This window comes from Zosterops lateralis, assembly GCF_965231275.1.
Source record: "Zosterops lateralis genome assembly, chromosome: 15".
Classification (NCBI taxonomy): Eukaryota; Metazoa; Chordata; class Aves; order Passeriformes; family Zosteropidae; genus Zosterops; species Zosterops lateralis.
Genome location: NC_139775.1, coordinates 6,550,557 through 6,570,686, shown reverse-complemented (window position 1 = coordinate 6,570,686; position 20,130 = coordinate 6,550,557). Strand labels below are relative to the sequence as shown.

General features: G+C 52.9%; 1 protein-coding gene across 1 annotated transcript in view; it reads left to right on the top strand.

The window, feature by feature from the left end:
- The window catches only part of PKD1 (polycystin 1, transient receptor potential channel interacting), a gene marked incomplete at its 5' end in the record, with an annotated part of 75,942 nt that overhangs the window by 25,543 nt on the left and 30,269 nt on the right, over window positions 1–20,130 (top strand). Inside the window, 11 exons of the mRNA XM_083872155.1 lie at window positions 5,939–6,010; window positions 6,493–6,564; window positions 7,910–8,079; window positions 10,113–10,781; window positions 11,017–11,200; window positions 14,062–14,276; window positions 15,187–15,299; window positions 15,380–15,506; window positions 16,374–16,651; window positions 17,182–17,901; window positions 18,955–19,086. Of these exons, the coding sequence (XP_083728281.1) occupies window positions 5,939–6,010; window positions 6,493–6,564; window positions 7,910–8,079; window positions 10,113–10,781; window positions 11,017–11,200; window positions 14,062–14,276; window positions 15,187–15,299; window positions 15,380–15,506; window positions 16,374–16,651; window positions 17,182–17,901; window positions 18,955–19,086 (2,752 nt within the window). The remainder of the gene's footprint in view (window positions 1–5,938; window positions 6,011–6,492; window positions 6,565–7,909; window positions 8,080–10,112; window positions 10,782–11,016; window positions 11,201–14,061; window positions 14,277–15,186; window positions 15,300–15,379; window positions 15,507–16,373; window positions 16,652–17,181; window positions 17,902–18,954; window positions 19,087–20,130) is intronic.

Sequence of the window (20,130 nt, the reverse complement as noted above, 5' to 3'; positions counted from 1 at the left end):
GATGGAGCACACGATGCCATGGCTGCAGGACAGCCCTGCCAGACCATGACGTCACTGCATGAGGTAACACATCCCCTTTGTTCCAGTGCCTCCATCCCTGCTCCGGCTCCACAGCCATATTTGGGAATGTCTGTGGGAAGCTGCTGGCTGCAGGGATGTGAGGAGCTGCTCCTGGAGCCACAGCTGCTCTGCAGACAGCTCCCACCTGGAGGGAGGCCTTATCCTGACCTTGCTGGGGGTGCCCTGGCTGTGGTTTGAATGCCCTGACCATGGTTGGGATGTCCTGGCCATGACAGGGATGTCCTGGCTATTGTGTGGCTGTTCTGGCTGGGGTTGGGATGTCCTGGGTGTGGTTGGGATGGATGTCCTGGGTGTGGTTGGGACACCCTGGCTGTGGCTGGGACCCCCTGGTTATTGCAATGCTCTGATCATGGTGGGAGTAGCCTGGGCGTGGTTGGGACACCCTGGATGTGGTGGGAGTCCCCTGGCTGCGATGGGGGGGGGGCCTGGATGTGCATCCTGCAGCCTCACCTCCTCTGTTTGCTCCAGGGCTGAGGCACAGGAGCAGAGGGAGCGTAGGAGGGAGGGGCTGTGTCACCTGGGGTGCCCTGAGATCTCAGCTCAGTCTTTTCAGCCCCTTTCATGAGCTGTGAAGAGCCCATGGCCCCAGCCTTGGATTTACTCCTGCAGATCCAAGGGTTTTGTTGTGCTGGTGCTCAGGGAGAGATGTGAGCAGGATGAGGCAAGGCTGTGAGGTGAGGGAGGAGTGTCGCTTCATCCCCCTGCTCAGGGAGCCCACAAGGATGGAGTGACCTGCTCGTGGTCCTGCAGGAGCTGGGAGAGACATTTGAGTCTGCTCCTGGCACTGCTGCCCTGTGAGGGCATTTTGGGAGTGCTCTGCTCTCTTCAGGAGAGCACACAGTGTACAGAACATTGCAAAGATGCTCATCTCGCCTTGCATTTCATATCAACAATCAGGATTTTGCTGTAGGAAGGAAAACATTCCATTTTTAGATGAATTTTTGTGAAAAAGTCTTCTGGGGCAAATTCCTCAGAGAGAGCCAAGGGCTTGGGCCAGCGTTTGAAACTCACGAATCCAGAATGAACCAATAAATTGTCATCATGCTATGACAGCCTTGGGGAGATGAGCGTGCTCACAGCTGCCTGCCACCAGTGAAAGGCCCTCTTGGTGCTGGGCTGCAGCTCTTGGGGGTGATGTGTGGTGGAGCTGGAATCCTTTTGCCTTGGAAAATCAATCTCTGCTTCAGTATGACTGAAACCAGTAACTGGGGATGAAGATCTCCATGCCCTGTTTCCCTCCTGGCTGTGTTGAAATGCAGAGAACTCCTGTTGCACGAGAGTTGTGAGGCTGTTCGTGCCAGGCAGGGTGTCCCTGCCCCTACTGCAGGACCACAGCATTGCTCCCTGTGCCCAGCACACAGGAAAATCTGTGGGTCTTCAGATTTCCATCACCATTTGTGAAAATAATCTCTATCCTCACCTCTTCACACAAGTGCTGCTGCTTTCCTGCTGTGCTTCCTTGGAGAGGTGCAAGCCAAAAGACGAAGAAAAAACCTGTAATTTTTCCTGGCTCAGGCAGGCAAAAGCACACAGAGTTTTTCCTGCTCTTTTCTGGAAACTCTGTTCTGTGTGTCAGGCAGGATCAGCTCCACGCTGCCTTTTGTTCCTGGAGACAGGGAAGTGTTTGCCATGGCAACGTGGGAGACAGCTTTTGGGCATCTCTTGGGCAGTTTGTGGGTCTGGCAGGTGATGGAAGGCTCTGGAGGCTCTGGGCTTCACTGTGTCTCACCAGCCATCCCACATGTCCCCGTGTCCCTTGTTCTCACTAGTCACAGGGTGTGAGCAGTGCAGCCTGGCTTTTCACAGAATCCTGGAATGGTTTGGGTTCAAAGGGACTTTAGAGCCCATCCAGTCCCACCCCTTGCCATGGGCAGGGACACCTTCCACTGTCCCAGGTTGCTCCAAACCCCATCCAACCTTGGACTCTTCCAGGGATGGGGCAGCCACAACCTGTGTGATGGGGTAAGAAATGAGAGCCCTGCTGGGAGCACTGCTGGGCTTTGCTGGGTGCTGTCTCTCTCTGGCCCCTCTGGAGCTTTGCTGCCCTACAGAAACCTCAGCTTTGATGGTGCCTTACAGACCTGGAGCTTCTTTCCTGGGCTCTGCCCCAGCCAGGCGGGCTCCTCTCGCTCAGACGCTTCTCTGACTCTGGATGCTTTTCCCATTACTGTTCTGGCAGGGTTCCCTGCACCAAAAGGGCTGGGGAAGTTCTGCCCTCCCTCCCTCTCCCTCCCTCCCTTTTTTGTGAAATGGAGGCAGAGCGGGCCCACAAATGACATAATGAGAGCATGACATCAGGCTTGGCAGCGGGGCCGCCCATACCCTGCCGAACATTATATGTTCTGTGGGATGAGGGAGCAAACAGCACTGCCCAAAACCAGCCTGGCCACAGCAGTGTGCAGGAATAACCCCCGGGCTGGCACTGAGGGGGCTTCTGAGCATCACTGAGGGATGGGGTGGGTGGCACTGAGCCCTCCTGCTCCCTCCTGCTTCTCTCAGTGATCACTGAGCCCTCCTGTTCCCTCCCTCTTCCATCAGTGCTGCTGTGGGGCAGCAGCTGAGAAAGGAGCCAGTTCCTGATGCCTTTTCCCCCAGAATTCCTCAAGTCCATGGGCAGCAGGTCGGGCTGGTGGTGTCTGTGATGGATCCATCCTCACCCTGTCTGTGAGGTGGGCTGTGGATATCCACAGCTCTGGAGAGGCTCAGGGATGCACCTGGCATCACACAGGGAGTCATAGCACGGCTGGGATGGAGCTGAAGGCTCCCAAGGCTCAGGTTGACACTCTTACTAAATATTCCCTTATTTCCCAAAGCTTCACCTTCCTCACTAAACCACCTCCCTTTTCCAGAAGTATTTGAATCTCTCCCTTTGCTGGGCTGGGAAGTGGAACGTGGCAGTGTGGGGAGCTGTCAGTAACACAGCTCCTGTCCTGTACCAGAGCTGTTGGTGAGTTCTGGTGCCCCATGTCCCACAGAATGACATAGCATGGCCCCATTTTACAGCTGTGGAAACTGAGGCAGGAATGAGAAGTTGTGACTCGTGGCTGCCCTTTTCCAGGAGGCACAGCGTGTTCCTAAAGTCCCCCGAGCCACAGGAAACGACATTTTTCTTTCTCCTCGTGGGGAGGGTGTCAGGCTGTGTGTGCAGAGAATGTCAATGGAGAGCCTTGTTTGCTGCTGGCTTCAGCTCTGCTTTGAACCTGCTCTGAATTTCCTCTGGCCTGGCAGTGGGCTGGGAAAATACAGTCGTGGCAGTTTGTGGTACTGCCAGGCTGAGCTCTTGTCCCACAGCCTTTGCCTTGGCTTTTATTGCTCAGTATTTCCAGGTTTAATTATTTATATTTTTTTCTGCAGCCCAGTTTGGTTCACAGCCACCTCTCCCATGCCAGGAAGGCATAAGATGATTTTCCAGCAGTGGAAGAAGGCAGCTCCCTGGTTCCTAGAGCTGGAGGTGACAGGCATTGGATCCACCACCATCCCTCACTTCTCCCAGCTGTCCTGTCAATAGGAGCTCTGCTTCCTTTGCAGGATCCTCAGCCAGGAGGTCAGGGAAGGTGAAAACAGTGCTTTTATTCCAGTTCCTCATGGGTTATGAAGGCAAGGAAGCAGCAAGAGAATTGCCTTGGTTTGTAGGTACCAGTGGATGCCAGCTAGTGCCTGGCCTGGATGGAGCTCAGCAGTGTCTGGGATACAGGGAACCGAGGGTTTGGGATCATCTGAGTTGTGGTGAAGTGACAAAGTGTCAGGGCTTGAGTTAATTGCAGCCTCTGGAGCTGAGCCCCAGCTCTTCCCTGGGAATGACAGAGGTGGAACATCTCTGCCTGCTGGGCTGTGGGTCAGGGTGGTCAGGGTTCAGCTGATCACACCTGATACCAGCTGGGCTGTGGAGTGTGCAGGATGCCAGCCAAGGTCCTTTATCAGCAGATAAAGGAGAGCAAGGCACAGGAGCCCTCTCCAGCTGTGAGACACGGCAGTGCTGCCACCCCAGAGACAGGATCCGAGTGTCCCGCCACCTTCCCAAACTCCCCTTGCCCCACGCTCCCCCTGCAACCAAGGAGCACCTTGGAAGAGGCTCTTGGAAATGGCAGAGCCCTGTTTTTGTAGCAGCTGAATGGTTTGTTTTGGAGGTTTTGCTTGTCTGGGCGAGGAGCAGGAAGGCATCTGAGCTGAAACTCCCATTTCCTTTCCTTGGACTTGAGGTGCTGCCTAAAAACTAAATGGGCGACTTCCAGGTATTTCAGAGGAGAAGGGAAATATTTGTCCTGGTCTCCCTGCAAGGTGGCTGGTTGGAGGTCTGGTCCTTCTGCTCCTTCCCCACATGAGTGCAGATGGGACAGAGGGATTCAGTGTACAGAAAATACTCGAGGAGAGGTGGAGCTGGGATGTCTCTGAGGAAGGGTCTGTCCTGGCTGGCAGCACCTGGATTCCAGTCTGAGCTGTCTCTGTGTTTGTCTTCCAAGTGGGAGCTGGAGGCAGGTTTGGGAGTGACTTTTCTGTCCCCTGTGCAGGGTGTGGCTCAGCCAGGGGTGCTCTGTGCTCCTCCACCGCTGCCCCAGCTGATTGCTGGCGTGATCGGGTATTTTTGTTAACGTCCTTTTTCTACTTTATTTATTGAGCTTTTATTTTGCACATTTCTTGGACTTCTGTATTGGTGTTGTTGGTGAATGCTTCTGAATCCACTCTCAGCTTGGCAAAGAACTCCCAGACAGCCAAATCAGGGAAAATAAACCTTCTAAAGAGACATCCATCCCTGTTACTTATCCCCAGTTTCCTGGAATCGTACGTAATTTTTCTGCCAGTTTGGCAGAATTATTTTCATTTGAATAAGTGAAGTTTAAATGTCAGATCAAACCAAGCAATAATTGATGAAGGGGTAGAAATAACAGGTGAGACAGCCAGGAGAAGTGAGAGGAGGTGTTTGTAGGAAAAAAGGTGAGAGAGGAGATGGCAGGAGAATGGCTCTGGTGGCAGAGTGTGTCCAGCCCTGTTCTCTCCTGGGAGCTGGGCCAGAAATCCATGAAGGATAAGAACCATCACATGGGCTTGGAGAAAGTATTTTGATGCTGCTAAAATAAAGTTTAGGCCAAAGGAGATTTTTCTGAAAATGAGTAGTGAAGTTTATTGGGAACAAGTGAGGCTGTTGAGTGAAACTTTTGCTTCTTCTCTGACTGACATTTCAATTTAGGGAGGAAGATGGTGGATGAGGAGAGAGCTGGGTTGGGCAGGGAAAGTTTGGTTTGGGTGATCTGAAGGCTGTTGGTGTTACTGGGAGCAACTGGAGATAATTTTTTTAAACAGTGTTCCTTTTAGAATGTCAATCTGTCCTGATTTCAAATGGAAAATATTCTTTGTTGCTTCTTCTTCCATTTTAAGCCTTTCCAAAGAGAGACAAAAAGATGTTTAAAAAGTAGAGTTGACGCATCAATTGTGTAATTACTGATCAGGGCTTTGGCACGAGATACACACTTGGAAGTTCACCATAAATTTTTCTCTCAGTTAATTACTACTTGAGTCTAAAGTACATAGATTAGACTTGAACATCTTTTAAGAGGATGCATCACATTTAGTACCACGTGTGGTATGGTGTAATTGCTCCAGGTGTGCTGCAGAGTGGGGGCACATCCTGAGACTCCCCATCTCTTTTTACAGGTTATATGAGCAGCAAATGCTTTATGGTTTGGGGAAAGGTGTTTTCTTTGGCTGGGAAAAATGCTCTTCCTCCAACACACCACATTTCCAGTCAGGATTCTGGCTGGAGTTTGGAGAGAGGCTCTTCTGAGGTCTGGTAATGGAGGTGTGACAAAACGGGATTGAACAAAGGCTGAAAATGTGTGGGTTTTTTTTTTTCTTTCCCTAGGGATCTTTCCAATAACAGGATCAGTGGTTTAGACGTTGAGCTGTTCAGAAGCCTGACTTCGCTGGCAAAGCTGTAAGTACTTGCTGTGCCCCCCAATCCTCTCAGTGCCCCCAGCACAGCTGAGCTGGGCCTGGCTCGTGTTACACTGGTTTGTTTTGTTCTTACTCCACCTCATCTCCCAAGCCCCATGTAGTCCTGTCCATGGGCTCCTTCCCTGAGGCCTTTAGCTGCTCAGTCTGTGATTTGGGAATTACTGGCATCTGGAGTTGGGCAGGGTTTGACCCTCTGTTCTGCTGGATGGAGAGGAGCTCAAGGCCAGAGAAGGAGAATTATCACAAGATGTCTGTTGGTACTGGAAGGAACCTTAAAGCCCTTAAAGTACAACTTCCATGTCCCAGGTTGCTCCAAGCCCCCCATCCAGCCTGGCCTTGGACACTCCCAGGGATCCAGGGACAGCCACAGCTTCTCTGGGCCAGGGCCTCCCCACCTTCACAGGGGAAAGCTGCAGTGATGAGGAAGTTGCTTCTCATTATGAACTTTTCTCTCTTTTATAGGGATATAAGCCACAACCAGATTTCTACATTAGAAGATGGAATATTTGATAATTTATTTAATTTAAGTGAAATGTAAGTTCATCTTCTTTGTTTCCCAGTTCTTTATTTAGACCTTTCCTTGAAACATCCCTTCCTTTCCTGCTGGGGTGGAAGGCTGTGCTGACTTGGAGAGATATTGGGCAGGTGCCCACCCAAGCAGCTGCTTTTTGGGGTGTCTCCAGTTCCTTCCTCAGGCTGTGTCCTGCTCCCGGGTCCTGTTGTCCTTCAGTCCTGACCTCTTCCTAGTCTTTTCCTCTGTCTCCTGGGTATCTGCAACCTCTGCTGCTGCCTTCTTGTCTTCCTGGCTTCTCTCCCACACCAGCTCGGCTGAGGTTCTTGTCTCTGACCATGCTCTGGGTCACACTGCCCTGTTTGCATGGTCACACGTCGGGGCTGGAGCATCCAGTGATTCCTGTAGCATGGTAGGTCCTGATTGAGGTGTCCAAGTCACTTGAAAATGTCCTTAAGTGATTTGAGATTTTAGGTTTTGTTTTTTAATTGAAGTCTTTTGATGTTCTGTGTAGAAGGGTGAGGGGAAGCCACACATTTCTAGGCGAGGCCCCTGCAGTCACAGCACAAATGGCAGTTCTGCCTCTGGGTGAGCCAGAGGATTAACCCATGCAAGCCCTCTTGGCAAGAGAGAGAAAAGCTGAGCCCCACATTGTCCCTGAGGACAGGACACAAAGAGCATTCTCAGCTTGGCAGTTTGGTTTTCAAGTGGCTCTGGAAAGACACAAAGGCCCGGGGTTGGGTCCCAGGGAGCCTGTCCCTGCTCAGCCTGGTGGCAAAGTGGTGCTTTCAGCCCCAGAAAGGGGATTGAGCCCTGCAAATGCCCAGCCCCACTGGCATCAGCTCCATACACAGCTCCAGCTCTGTCCTGCTCACAGCTGAGTGCCAAAGGCTGTAATTTGGATCAAGATTAGCTGCAATTAAAGTTTCTCTCTTTTCATTGAACTGCCACATGGAAAGATTATCATTGACTTTGCATTTCTTTTTTTGACAGATCAGTTTTATTCCCTTAGCTATTTTTTAATAGGGCTGTAAATTCTCTCCTGAGCAGGAGAGGCTGCCATCATACCCTGGGGCTCTTGCATGGCAGATTATTTTAGATATGTGATTGTGTCTGTCATTTGCTCCTAATTGCAACAATTATTTGTAGAGTTAAAAAAGTACTCGGAGTACTTGCCTAATTCTATCCTCTAGAAAAATCACATTAATTATTGCTTGATTCCCTATTCATTAACTCCTCTCCCAGTTATTCCAAAACCTTTCAGTGGAGTGGCACAGATGGGAACAGGGAGGGCTCAGCACACTGCTGTAATTAAGGCTTAGCACATGTCATATTAATCCCTAACTTGTTCTGATCTCCCTCTGACAGAAACTTAAGTTGGAATCCATTTGTTTGTGACTGCAAACTGTCCTGGTTGCCCCGTTGGGTGGAAGACAGAAAAGTGACAGTCCTTGAGGCGTTGGACACGAGATGTGCCCACCCCCCCGAGGTGGCCAACCTGTCCCTCTTCGATGTCCTGTTCCTCAATGCCACCTGTGGTAAGGAAAGGGTGTGGGTGGAGGTGGCTGAATGGGAGTGATGGGCTCAGGGGCAGCTTGGGCCTCTTCACACTTTGAGTGACCAGTTCTGACCTAAGTTTTGTTCACACAGTCTGTACCCTGGTGCCTTAAGGACTAAGGCAGTCCCAGCTGGGCTGAGATTAGCCCTGATCACAGAACAGACCCCACAGGACTCTGGCTCTGTGACCTGCAGCCTCAGGCTTTCATCCTCCCAGGGTTTGAACAGGCTGACCTCAAGCACTGAAACCTCGTGGGAGGTGGTGGCACCAAGGTCACCCTGAGCTGGGACTTTGCAGGTGGCAGGGCTCCAGTTTGGGAGTGCTGAATGAACACTGCCCTGATCCACAGCCACCTGCTCCAGGGGCATTTTACTGACTGCTTGGCCAGGAGAAATGTCAGGCAGTGATCCACTGGAAAAGGGAGAGCCCTAAGAAAACTAATCCTGCCTGGATGCTCAGTTATTCTGGAATAAGAGAGAGGGAGGGAGAGCAAGGGCTGCCTATGACGGGCAGCAGGCATCTCCTTTTATCTGAGAGCTGTGTGACAGGAGGATGCAGGGATGAGGCTGAAGGACCCAGAGCTGTGTGACAGGAGGATGCAGGGATGAGCACCCAGAGCTGTGTGAGAGGAGGATGCAGGGTTGAAGCTGAAGCACCCAGAGCTGGTGGGAGCCAGCTGAGCTGCCTGGTGAGGCACAGTGTTCTCCAGGACCAAAACCCCTGGTTGTTCCTCTCCCCCTAGCAAAGCTACCCCAGCTTGCAGCATCTTGCAGGAACTATCAAAGGGAAAAACACTTGGCGCTGTTACTGTTCTTGATAATTAGTCGTTCCCTCTTGAACTACTTTAAGCCAGTGTGGAAACAATAATGTGAGGCTGCCTTCTGGGTAATTCAGTGTAATGGGAGTAGGCTGGGACAGCCTGCCAGCTCCTGACAGTTCTCAGTGACCGGCAGGGGATGAAGAATGACCAGGCTGGTGGTGGAAAACAGAGCAGTTCCCGTGCCGTGCTCCTCTCTGGGGATTGTTCTTAGGAGAAGTGGCTGAGCATTTGCAGGAAGGCAGTAGAGGAAGCTGGACAGTTGGATGGGTTTGATCTGGGAAGATCACACGAGGCTGGAGCTGTTGAGATGTTTGGAGGAGATGTTGTAGCAACCAGCAGCAACAGTGGCGCAAACGTGGCGGGGCCGCGTGGGCAGGGGCTGAGGCAGAGGCCCTGCCTGGGTGTTTGTGGCAGGGAAACGTCCCAGCCCAGGCAAGCCAGAGAGGAGGGATGACACTCAAGGGACTGAGCTGTTCCTCTGGGCCTGGGGCTGTTGTGGCGCTGTGTCCATGCCCGTGTGTGTCCCTGTTCCTGTCCCAGCCCATGTTGTTCCTGTGCATCCTTCCCGTGGGCATCTCTGCACCCCCCTGGGGCCTGGCATTGCCCTCCTCTCCAGCCCCACATGTTCCTGCAAGGAGGGGAGCTCCTGGCTCTCCCCATGCAGAGAGGTGTCTCAGGGAGTAGGCCTGATGGAGTGTCTCTGCTGTGTTCCCAGTGTGCCACTGCCCGAGGGTGTTTGGTTTTGGGTTTGCTGCTGGAGGTCCCAGGCAGCACATGGTGAAATATTCTGCACTGATCAAGCCAGGATGCCACCAAAGGACACCCTTTTGTCATGGTCTCACTCGGTAGCAAGTCCTGTGGGCTTCTCTGAGTATCAGACTCAGAGGCTCCATGTCCCATGGGAGTGTCAGGCTCTCCAAAGCCTTGTTTTATTTACTGAGTGCTGCTGCTCCATAAATCTGTGTGACTGGCTTGTTATTTCTGTCATCACTAATTAGCATAAAGAGTTTGGAAACTGTTGCTGGGGGATTAAAGATTTCCCAGTCAAGTCTCAAAAAAGAAAGTGCTCAGAGTGGGAGCTGAGCAGGAGAATTCTATTCCCAGGAGTGTGGGGTGGTTCTCTTGGAGGGTCTCACCAATCCATGGCATCTCAGAGTCTGCTTTGCAAGAGGATTTTCTGTTCTGTCCTGCAGGAGCTCAATACATCACGTGTCTGACAGGCAACCACACCGAAGAAGCTGAGCACATCATCCTCTTCACGTCTGTCCACCCTGGGAACCTCACTGAGGAGACCTGCAGTGCCCTCTGTTACTCCCAAGACCAGGAATATGGGGGTTTCAGCTCCCAGGGGCAGTGTTTGTGTGGAACTGCCCACGAAACAAACTCTTCCTCCGGCTGTTTGCCATTTTGCACTGAGCATTTGTCTGGGCAGGGCTGTGGTGCTCCCTCACTCATCCCCTTGCCCTTCCAGGCACAGCTGCCTGTGTCTTTCACAGGACTCCAGCCCCGGTACAGCCTGCACCAGCCCGTGCTCTTCAATGTCAGTATTCCCATTTCTGTCAGCACTTTACTGTGGGAATTTGGGGACCAGACCGAGGTTCTCAACACCACTGGACACACAGCTGTGCACAGCTACGCCTTACCCGGGCAGTACAATGTCACTGCCACCATCCTCGTGGGCTCCAGGGTCCTCTACCAGCAGGCAGAAATCGAGGTGGTGGCTTCACCCCAACAGCTGGAACTGCAATGTCCTTCCTTGGTTGTGGCAAACGAGAGCCTGGACATCCGGATCCGCAACAGGGGTGGCACTGGACTGGCGGTGCTCTACAGGATCACTGCAGAGTCTGGAGAGCTGGGCAGGGGTAAGCAGGGCTCCCTGGGCTGCTGGGGTGGGTGGCACAGGCTCCTGGGCCTCCCCTTTGCCAGTGAGGGGTGAGGGATGGCTCCCCTGGCACTCCTGGCTGAGCAGCGTTTTGCACTTTAACACCAATAGGGTTTTTGGCCTCGGGGCTGGGACATTCCTGGAGCCTCTCTGCCTAGATTGGGTTGGCGTGTGTGGCCTGTAGAGAGGACATCACCCTTGTGTTCTTTCTGCAGCAGTTCACCCCATGTGCCCCCCTGAGGGCTTGGTTTTCCCGGGCAATAACCACTGCTACCAGCTGGTGGTGGAGAAGGCGGAGTGGCTGGAGGCGCAGCGGCACTGCCAGGAGCTTGGGAATGGGGACCTGGCTTTCGTCAGCAGCCCTGACATCCAGAGCTTCCTGGTCGCTCATGTCATCAGGTGAGTGAGGAGGGGAAGGGTTGGACAGGTTTTGCATTCCTGAGGGCACATCTACAAAGGGATCTGCCCGGGCTGAGCATGAGGAGATGGTGGGGGTGAGGCTGCTGAACAAAAAGGAGGCATGAGCAGAGCTCCAGCCCTTGCTGGACTTGGTTTCTTTCCTTTAAGACTGTGAAGGGAAGAAGAGAAATGGGGCAGAACAGCTGGAAGTCACAACTGGGAATTGAGACAATGGGGGGCTTCTTGTACTCTGTATGTGTGCCTGTGGATGCCTCTGAAATGTGAAAAGGGGTCCTGTGCCCTTAGACAGGGCTGCAGCCCAAAGCCCAGACCCTTTCCCCTCCTGTCCCTCATCCTGGGAAGCAGCAGTGTTCCTCTCCACCAGCATCTGTTCCACCTCAGGCCTGGGCTTTATAAACAGAGAGTGCTACAAGTGTCAGCCTTTGATTAAATCCGCCCTTCTGAGTGCCCTTTCTCCAGCCAGTCATTCCGGGGGAGGGAGGACAACCAGGAGAGCTATCAGGGCCTGACAGCCCTTGTCAGCACTCCCAGCTGCAGCTGTGGGAGATAGGCTCCTCACAAACACATCCCAGAAAGCACATGGAAGGGAACAGCTGCGTGTGACGTGGGCTTTGAACGCTCCCGCTCGAGGGCTGACAGCCCCTACTTCCCAGACTTGACTCTGTGCCCTGTTCCCCTCACATGGGGCTGTGTCCTGAGACTGCAAGCACGATTCCCCTGCTCTGGGGAAGGGAGGCTGTCCCTGTGCACAGCTTAGGAGTGGTCATGGGTGCTGGGATGTGGCAGGGATTGCGTGTGGAGCTGCCGGGCTGCGGCGCACGGAAATCATGAGAGCTCAGAGGGAGTGAGGCTGTTCCCCAGCTGCTGCCCCACAGCCCTCTGCTGCCCAGCCCCCTCTAGTCTGTGTATTTATTTTATTAATCTGTGCAGATAAACATGGAGGAGGCAGCTCCAGGATGCGATTTCCCTGATGATAAAAGGCGAACGGGCCGAGCTGCAGGATTTTGGAACATGCAGCTTCCATAGTTTCTTAGGGGAAGATGGCAGAAGCAGGAAGCTGTTTCCCATTAGGATCTCCTCTTCTTTGCTCCTGGTGTGGGATGGCCTCTCCAGGAGCAGCATGTGCTGAGCTGGTCCCTCTCTGCCTGCAAAAGCAAGGGATGGGACCATCCAGGGGGTCCCACTTTCTGGGTAGCACAGAGCCCCTCTGCCCTTCCAAGCTTCCCCAGGCTTGTTCTGCTCCTCTTGCCCCAACAAGGCAGCTCAGTCCTTCCTCAGAGGCAGAGGAGTGCTCATATCTTGCTTCGAAAAAGGGTTTTCAGAGTCCTTGTGTTCCCCCTGCAATGGAATGGGCTGGGCAGTGGGGCAGGGTGGGAGCCAGCCAGCAGCTTGTCTTTTAGTTATTCCTTTCTTCTTGATTTTTTTTTTTCCTAATGACTTGCAGTTAGATCATAGCTGTAATTAGAAAAGGAAAATCTCCACTGAGTTTTCCTGATGGCAGCAGGCAGGCGGTTTCCTACCCTGCTCTCTCTAATTCCCTGCCAGTGGTTCAGGAGCAGAACAAAGCCCTTATTTATTTTTTAATCTCATTTGCAGTGAAAACTACTGATTCACGGAACAAGTTAATTTTGTCATAGTTTTTCAGCATGACCTCATGAATCATTTCAGTCTGAGGGTGGAGAGGCACCAGTTACCACCAGTTATCTCCCCAGTCTGCCTTGCAGAGCTGTGGTACCACCCTGGGAGCACACTGGGGCAGGCAAGGGCAGGGCAGGGTTGATTTCCACCTGCAGGAGGGAGCGTGGAGAAGGAGCTGAGAGCTTGGAAGGGTGCAGAATGTTAATATGGAGAAGTTAATAGAAGTTAACATGGAACAAATGCCTCCCTTTCTGCTGGGTGCGATTAGAAAAAGCTCTCCAGGCTGTTTGTTGCTGTGAGAGACCTCTCAGCACTTTCCACCAGGATCTCTGCTGGGATTCAGCCAGTTTCCAAATGGGGCAGGGATGTTTCATCTCCTAAAATGAGCCTGGCAGTGTCCTGTGTGTGGGCTTCATCTGCCTGCAGTGCTCCAGCCCCTGCCTTTCCATGGTGGCTGAGGAGCTCATTAACTCCAGGAGCTGCATCCAGGAGAGCTCCCAGACCTGGGACTGCTGAGCTTTAATCCTGCACTTGTGCCAGTCCCACCTGGCAGTGGAGAACTGACTGGTGGTAAATCCCACAGGAAAAGCACAAGTTTTCTAAGGAATTCAGCTTTCCCAGACAGTTCTGTGTCACCACATCATTCCTCTTGGGTCGTAACTCGAAAGAGGCTTGGCAGAGTCTGGGAGGGTCATTTGGTGACAGTGCTCTGCTCAGAGTGGGGTGAACCTCAAGTCAACCTGCTGGTCGCAGCATTGTGGAATGGTTTGGGTTGGAAGGGGTCTTAAAACTCATCTAGTTACACCCCTTTCCATGGGTTTCCACTATCCCAAGTTGCTCCAAACCCTGTCCAGTCTGGCTTTGGACACTCCCAGGGGTGGGGCAGCCAGAGCTTCTCTGGGCACTCTGTGCCAGGGCTTCCCCATCCTCACCAGGCTCTGGGGACAGAGGTAGGAGGGCTGGAGGAGAGCAGTGCTGTGCTGTGGAAGGCTGTTCCTGAGGTTCTAGTGGTAGAGTGGATACTGAAACCCTTTAGTAATTAAAAGTCTTCACGAAATGCAGCCCATGACACCCCAGTGGAGCTGCTGTTATTATTTTCGGAGAGCACCATAGATGGCAGCTGTCCCAGCTCTTTCTAATACCCATGATTTCCTGAAATCCCCCCTCCCCTTCTTCTTATTTTTTAAATTATTTTTTTGCAGGAGCCTCGATGTCTGGATTGGATTCAACGATTTTGCAAGCTCTGGAGCGCAGCAGAGAGGGGAAGGATTTAATCTGGAGAGCTGTCAGAACTGGCTGCCAGGGGAGCCCCATCCCTCCAACGCCGACCACTGTGTGCGGATGGGCCCAACGGGCCAGTGCAACACGGACCTGTGCATGGCCAAGCACAGCTACGTCTGCGAGTACAAGCCACAAGGTGGGCTCTGCTTGCCCTGCTGGGCACCCAGGCTGGGCAGCTGTCCCCTCAGTGGCGCTGCTGTGCATGTAGGGAGAGGCTCCTCCAGGGCATCACCACAAAATGAGTGTGATTTGTGACAATATTCTGAAACGCAGCTTCCAGAAACTCAAATTCAGCTGAAAAGGAAGAGTTTGAGTTACTCCAATATTTGCCGTGAGCAGAAGGAGAGACAGGAGCAATATTCTGAGGCAATGCACTGGAAATAGCTTTTCCCTCTTACCTGAGCAACCTCTGCTGCTGCCAGGATCTGAGGCCATGGGGCTGCCTTGGTGTCCTTCATTGTGTATTTTGGGAGGTGTTGGGGTGGCTCAGAAGTTGATTAGGTGAGGCGTGATGTGCTGTTCAGGTTTGTGGTTATTCAGCTTTCCAAATCTTCCACACCAGTGTAGGAAGTAATAAAGAGAAGAAGAATGGACATGAAACAGGGGAGAAGATTTATATAAGAAGGAAAAACCATGGTCAGAGAGGGCACTGGCCTGGTCAGAGGGGCAGAGAGAGCCACCAGTGTTTGCCACTGGTGGAAGCCAGCTGGTTGTGGCCACATTTCCCAAGAAGTCCAGGGGCACAGGGAGGATGAGAAGGTGCACCTGGTGCTCAGAAATTCCAAGCAAATCATTAGTTGTTGGAAGGGAGAATTACTTGCGCAGTTCCTAGAATGCAAAACTGCTGAACATTGCAAATGAGAATGTTATTTGTGCTGGATGAGAAAGAAATCAAGACACCTGTAAGGAGAAGGAAGGTGCAGGATTATGGAGCTGCTACTCTCCTGAGTGGTCCAAGCCCTGTTACAGCTTCCCAGGGGAGAGGGAATGGCCTCAGGCCCTGCTGACTCTCACGGGCTTTGTTCCAACATTTCCTTTGTAAACAGGAGTTCTCCTAAACGCCGAAAACTTCTTTGAGGGAGACGCTGAGTTCGCCACAGACGAGGCTGTGAAGAACGTGAGCGAGGCTGTGCTGGCAGATCCATGGCAGGCTGAGGAGGTGAGGGGGCTTTGCTCATCCTGCTGCTGCCCAGGGCTCCCTGGAGACACGGGCAGCTGAGAACCGTGCGTGTTCTGCAGGTGCTGGAGTTCCCGGAGCTGGCGTTCAGGCACGAGGGGTTTCTCACTGCCCTGGAGTTTGTGACACAGGAGCTGCACCAGCCCGTCCAAGTGAGGTTCCAGGTGTACAGACTGACGGATGGAGAAGGTGAGGCTTCTGCTCAACGCCTGTGGGGTTGTTGGAGGTGACACCATCAAACTGGGGCTGGCCTTGTGGCCCCTCTGGTCCTCTGACCCTTAAAAGCTCAGAGATTCGGTTCTGTTTTTTGAGGAGATCAAAGTGGAGAATCCACAGCCTTGGAGAAGTGCTTATCCTGGAGAAAGTAATGGGGGGAGAAACCTCTCTCAATGCAAGGGGAGAATGCAAGTGAAGGGACCATGTGGAAAAGCTCATTAATCTTCTGAGCTGTACTTTTTACTTCATGAAGACACATGTCAAATGGGAATGCGTTCTGGTCCATCTGGCCCCATGGATTAACAAGGAAGAACATTTTTCTGAGCCCATTTCTTCCTGATGGATGAGATAATCTAAAAAGCCTTTTATTCCTTGTACAACAGCTCAACAGTCACAGTTTTGGCAACAATTAATTCTGCAGCAGAATGTTTGTTGTAGCGGTGGGGTTGGCTGGTTACAAAAGGATCTTTTTTGACACTGACAAGCTGATACTTTGACATGGAAACATTAACTTCAGAAAAGTTGCTTAATGTGTTTTCAATGTCAAGGCCAGCTCTCGCTTTCACTTGGACTCACTTTTGCTGTAGCACAGATCCTTTCAGAGTGAAAATTGGTACATTCTTACTGGAAAAGAGACAACTTTGGGTTTAATGATCTTGGTGGGTTTTTCCAGTAAAACAGGACGTTTATGTAGCAGCAGGATGTGCTGCAGTTGCAGCTTTTACTAAGAGTGGAGCCATCATCAAAATGGAAAAAAGGGGTGAATTTGGAGCAAAGAAGTGCATTAGTAGTGTTACTTGTCAGAATGATGATCCCTGATTTCTCTTTCACTCTTTCCAGACTACCAGGAGGAAAATAGTGCTACAGAACCATTCCCCAGTGCTCAGGATGATGGGAACTGGACGCTGCTGGAATGCCCTCCTGGTTTCCAGTGGTGTCCTTTGACGAGTTTGTGCTCATCCCACAACAACTGCTGCAATGGGACCGAGTGTGCCAACAGTTCCTTTGGCAGCAGCCCTGCCCCTGTGTCCCTGCAGCCCAATGACAGCCAGCCCATCTATGAACTCTTTAAGGAGTTCCTCTTCATGGTACCAGCTGGCCCCTCTTCCCAGTATCAGGTCAGTGTTTACTGTTCTAAGCAGTGACTGGGTGGGGCAGTTTTTTCCTGAGAGCTTTGGGTAAGTTTGGGTTGCTCCTGTGTGGCAGATGGAGCCACTGAAGCCCATTGGAATGAAAGGATGTGCCCAGTGGCACACGGGCCATGGGCTCCCTGCTGTCCTCTGTGCCTGGGATGCTGGAAGGTGTCCCTGCCCATGGCAGGGGGTGGAACAGGATGGGCCTTTAAGGTCCCTTCCCACCCAAATCATTCAGTGTTTCCGTGAAAAGACTGTGCAGGTCCCATGGGCTATTCCCATGGCATTAACACAGTGGAGATGGAGCAGAAAGCTGATTTCTCTGTTGGCACAATTGGTTCAGAGAGGCCAAGGAGGGTGGAGTGGGGAAAGATCTCCCCTTGCTGTGTTGGGATAAGCACCTTTTCTGTTGGATCCTACCTGGCAGGAAATCCAACATTTTTCCCGAGCAGGAGTTGGGTGCTGACTGCTCTTAGCATAAGACATTAATCCAAAACCATCTCCTCTCTCTGCAGGTCGCATTCAGTAAAGAAAACATCTTTGTCAGGGCTGGGGATGTTTTCAGCATCCAGCACAATGCAGACCCAGGCTCGTTCCTCTGGTGCCACCCCAGTGCCACCTCCCAGGACAGAAGGAACTCCTCTGAGTGGACCCTGTCCCCTAGCTCCGTGGACCAGGGGGCATCAAACAGCACTGTGTGCTCTGTGCGGGTTCGCTATGCCGAGGAGCAGCTGGTGCCAGTGCTCAGCCCCCACAACTCGGGGCTGGAGCACCCTGGGCACTACAGGGTCCGAGCCAGCGTGGACAACGGGCTCTTCAGTGCCAACCTGTCCTGCAGCTTCCGTGTGGCCTCCCGAGTGTCCGGCCTGCGTGTCATCCACCCCGCCCCGCAGGGCTCCAGGGTCTACCTGCCCACCAACCACACCACCCTGCTGATCAAGCTGTCCTCGGGGGTCAACGCCACGGCCAGCTGGCTGGGGGACAACCACAGCGTGCCCTTTGTGGCCACCTGCCCAGCAGCCTTGGCACCGCTGTGTACCAGGGAGAACAACGACACCTGGTTTGCCGTGGTGCAGCTGGGAGGCCTCGGGGAGGGCGTCAGCACCCACGTGCTGGTGGCAGAGAACTCAGTGAGCTCCCAGAACATCACGATCACCGTGAAGGTGGAGGAGCCCATCCGTGGGCTGAGGGCCACCCCTGACCCCGAGAGCAGAGTGCTGGTGAACACGCGGGTGGTGAGTGTTTGCTGCTGCTCTGAACCCATCCCCAGTGGGTTTGGCCCTCCCCTGTAGCTGGCAGGGTGTGTTTGGCTCAGGGGAGTGGGGCAGGGTGTGTTTGGCTTGGGGGGAGTGGGGCAGGGGGGCACTGCTTGCTGCTAAGCTGCCAGGCCGTGCTGCCCGCGCTGCTGCAGGCACAGCATGTGGCACCAGCACCGGTGGTCTCCAGCAGGAAGGCAGCTCAGCTGTACGTCCCCCTGCAGCCCCTGAGGTAAGGCAGTGCCTCCTGCGAGGGAACACTGCCTGTCCAGTTCCCCAGGACACTGGAGGCATTAGGAAAGGCCAGTATTTACCTTGTTTTGCCCTGTCTGGGTAGGTGTTCCTTGAGGTGTATAGATTTGCTCTGCTAAGTCCTTATATCAGCTGGCTGAAGCTGTAGAGATGTTTCACCCCTCCAAGTCTTGGGAGTTCCTCTGGTGTTTACAGTCTTGTTTTCTGCAGTCCCCCATGCCCAGAGCTACAGCCCTGGGAAGCTGCTCAGTAACTGCCCCAAATGCTCTGTACAAGCTCTGGCTGCTTCTGGCAGAACCTGTGCCTGCACCTCTTGGTCTCACCCTTCCTTTTGCCACAGGCTGCTCAGGAGGCACTGCTGGAGTGTGGAGGGACCTGCCCTGTCTGACCCCTTCAGTCTTTGGGTCAGGCACTATCCCTGGATGAGGGTCAGAGGCTCAGCTTACAGCTATAGCTAAAGCCAGGCTGTTTCTGCAAAGATTTCAGACCGTTTTTTAGTCAGCAAGAGGGACCTGATCACAAGAACAGAGTGTTGGGCTGTGGGAGCAGGGAGTGTGGGATCTCCTCCCAGCTCTGCTGAGAATTTATGGAGTCAGGGTCTGCATTTCTCCATCAACAGCAGAGCCACAGATGAGATGATCTGTCACCTCTGAGAGTAGTGCAGGTGTGGGAGCCTCCCAGTCTGGCTCTGCTCCCTCTCCAGTTCAGCTGGAGATCTCCTGGGAGGTGCTGGGCATGCTTTTCTCTTGCACTAGTGTGAAATGTTCTCGTGCCTTTCAGAGCTACATCCCTGTGATGGAGGCTGGGTCAGATGTGACTTTCCGATGGACAGTAGATGATAAGCCATCTTTCACTTTTTACAATGTTGTCTTCAACGTTATCTACCAAAGCCCAGCTGTGTACAAGCTTTCGGTAAGCCAAGGCCTTTCCCATGACACCATTTCACCCCTGGGTTTCCATCTCATCCCACAAACTACTCAGGAAAAGCAGCAGGGAGAGAAGGCAGAGCTGAGTTGAGGTTTTCACTGTGCTCTCTGCTATTTCTCACTGAGCTGCTCTTGCATATGCAAATAGTTTCTTCTACCCTTACATTAGTGTGCTGTGTTCCTCTTCTTTGCTTTCTCCGCTTTTCTCCAAGTTCCTCTTTCTCTTCCCCTCCTCCCCAGCAGGAATTAGCAGGGAGCCCCTGCTCTGGCAGGCAGGAAGTCTGGATTCAGAACCTGGCAGAGGCAGGATGCATCATGAGACTTCCATAGGCAGGACAAAGCTTCTCCCATGAGCTCCTCTGTTCTCTGTCCCATTCTCTTTCTCCTGGTGCAGACTGGAACTCTGGGTTTTGCCATGGGCCCTGAGGGATGGAGGAGAGCCTGGGCCAAAGGAGCTGTCTGTTGTGGAACAGGAGTTGATCTTTGGCCAGAACATCTTTGTGTGCCCTGCAGAGTCTACTCTAGCACAAGGTGCTGGATCTGCTCTCAGGGTGACTCCTGGCCTCCTGAGCAGACACCAGCCCAGCCCCGAGGCCACGCTCACACTAATTTGCTTGGTGCAGCACTAATTTGCTGGGTGCAGCACTAATTTGCTGGGTGAAGCACTGTGCTGAGGGCCTGGGCTGCTTTCACTGGCAGAGCTGCCAAGGTGCTGTTAGCCTGAGGGGCTCTGGGTTCAGTGCAGCACATCCACAGAAGCCCAGACACGAGCTGCTCTTACCTGCTGGGGTAGGAGGTCTGTTCCAGTGGGTTTGAAGGACCCCTCTGCCAGCAGCTCTGCTCTCCTGCAGGTGAGAAGGTGAAGATGCTCTGTCAGTGTTACAGGCCTAGAAAATCCTGAGGATTCTGCTCTACTTCTGTCATGTCTCTTCAGTCTCTTGCATCCCTTTTCCTCCTCTGCCCAGCCTTGCTCTCTCTCCTTGTGCCCACCACACTGGGATCCTGGAGCTGACTTGGTGTGCTTGGTTTT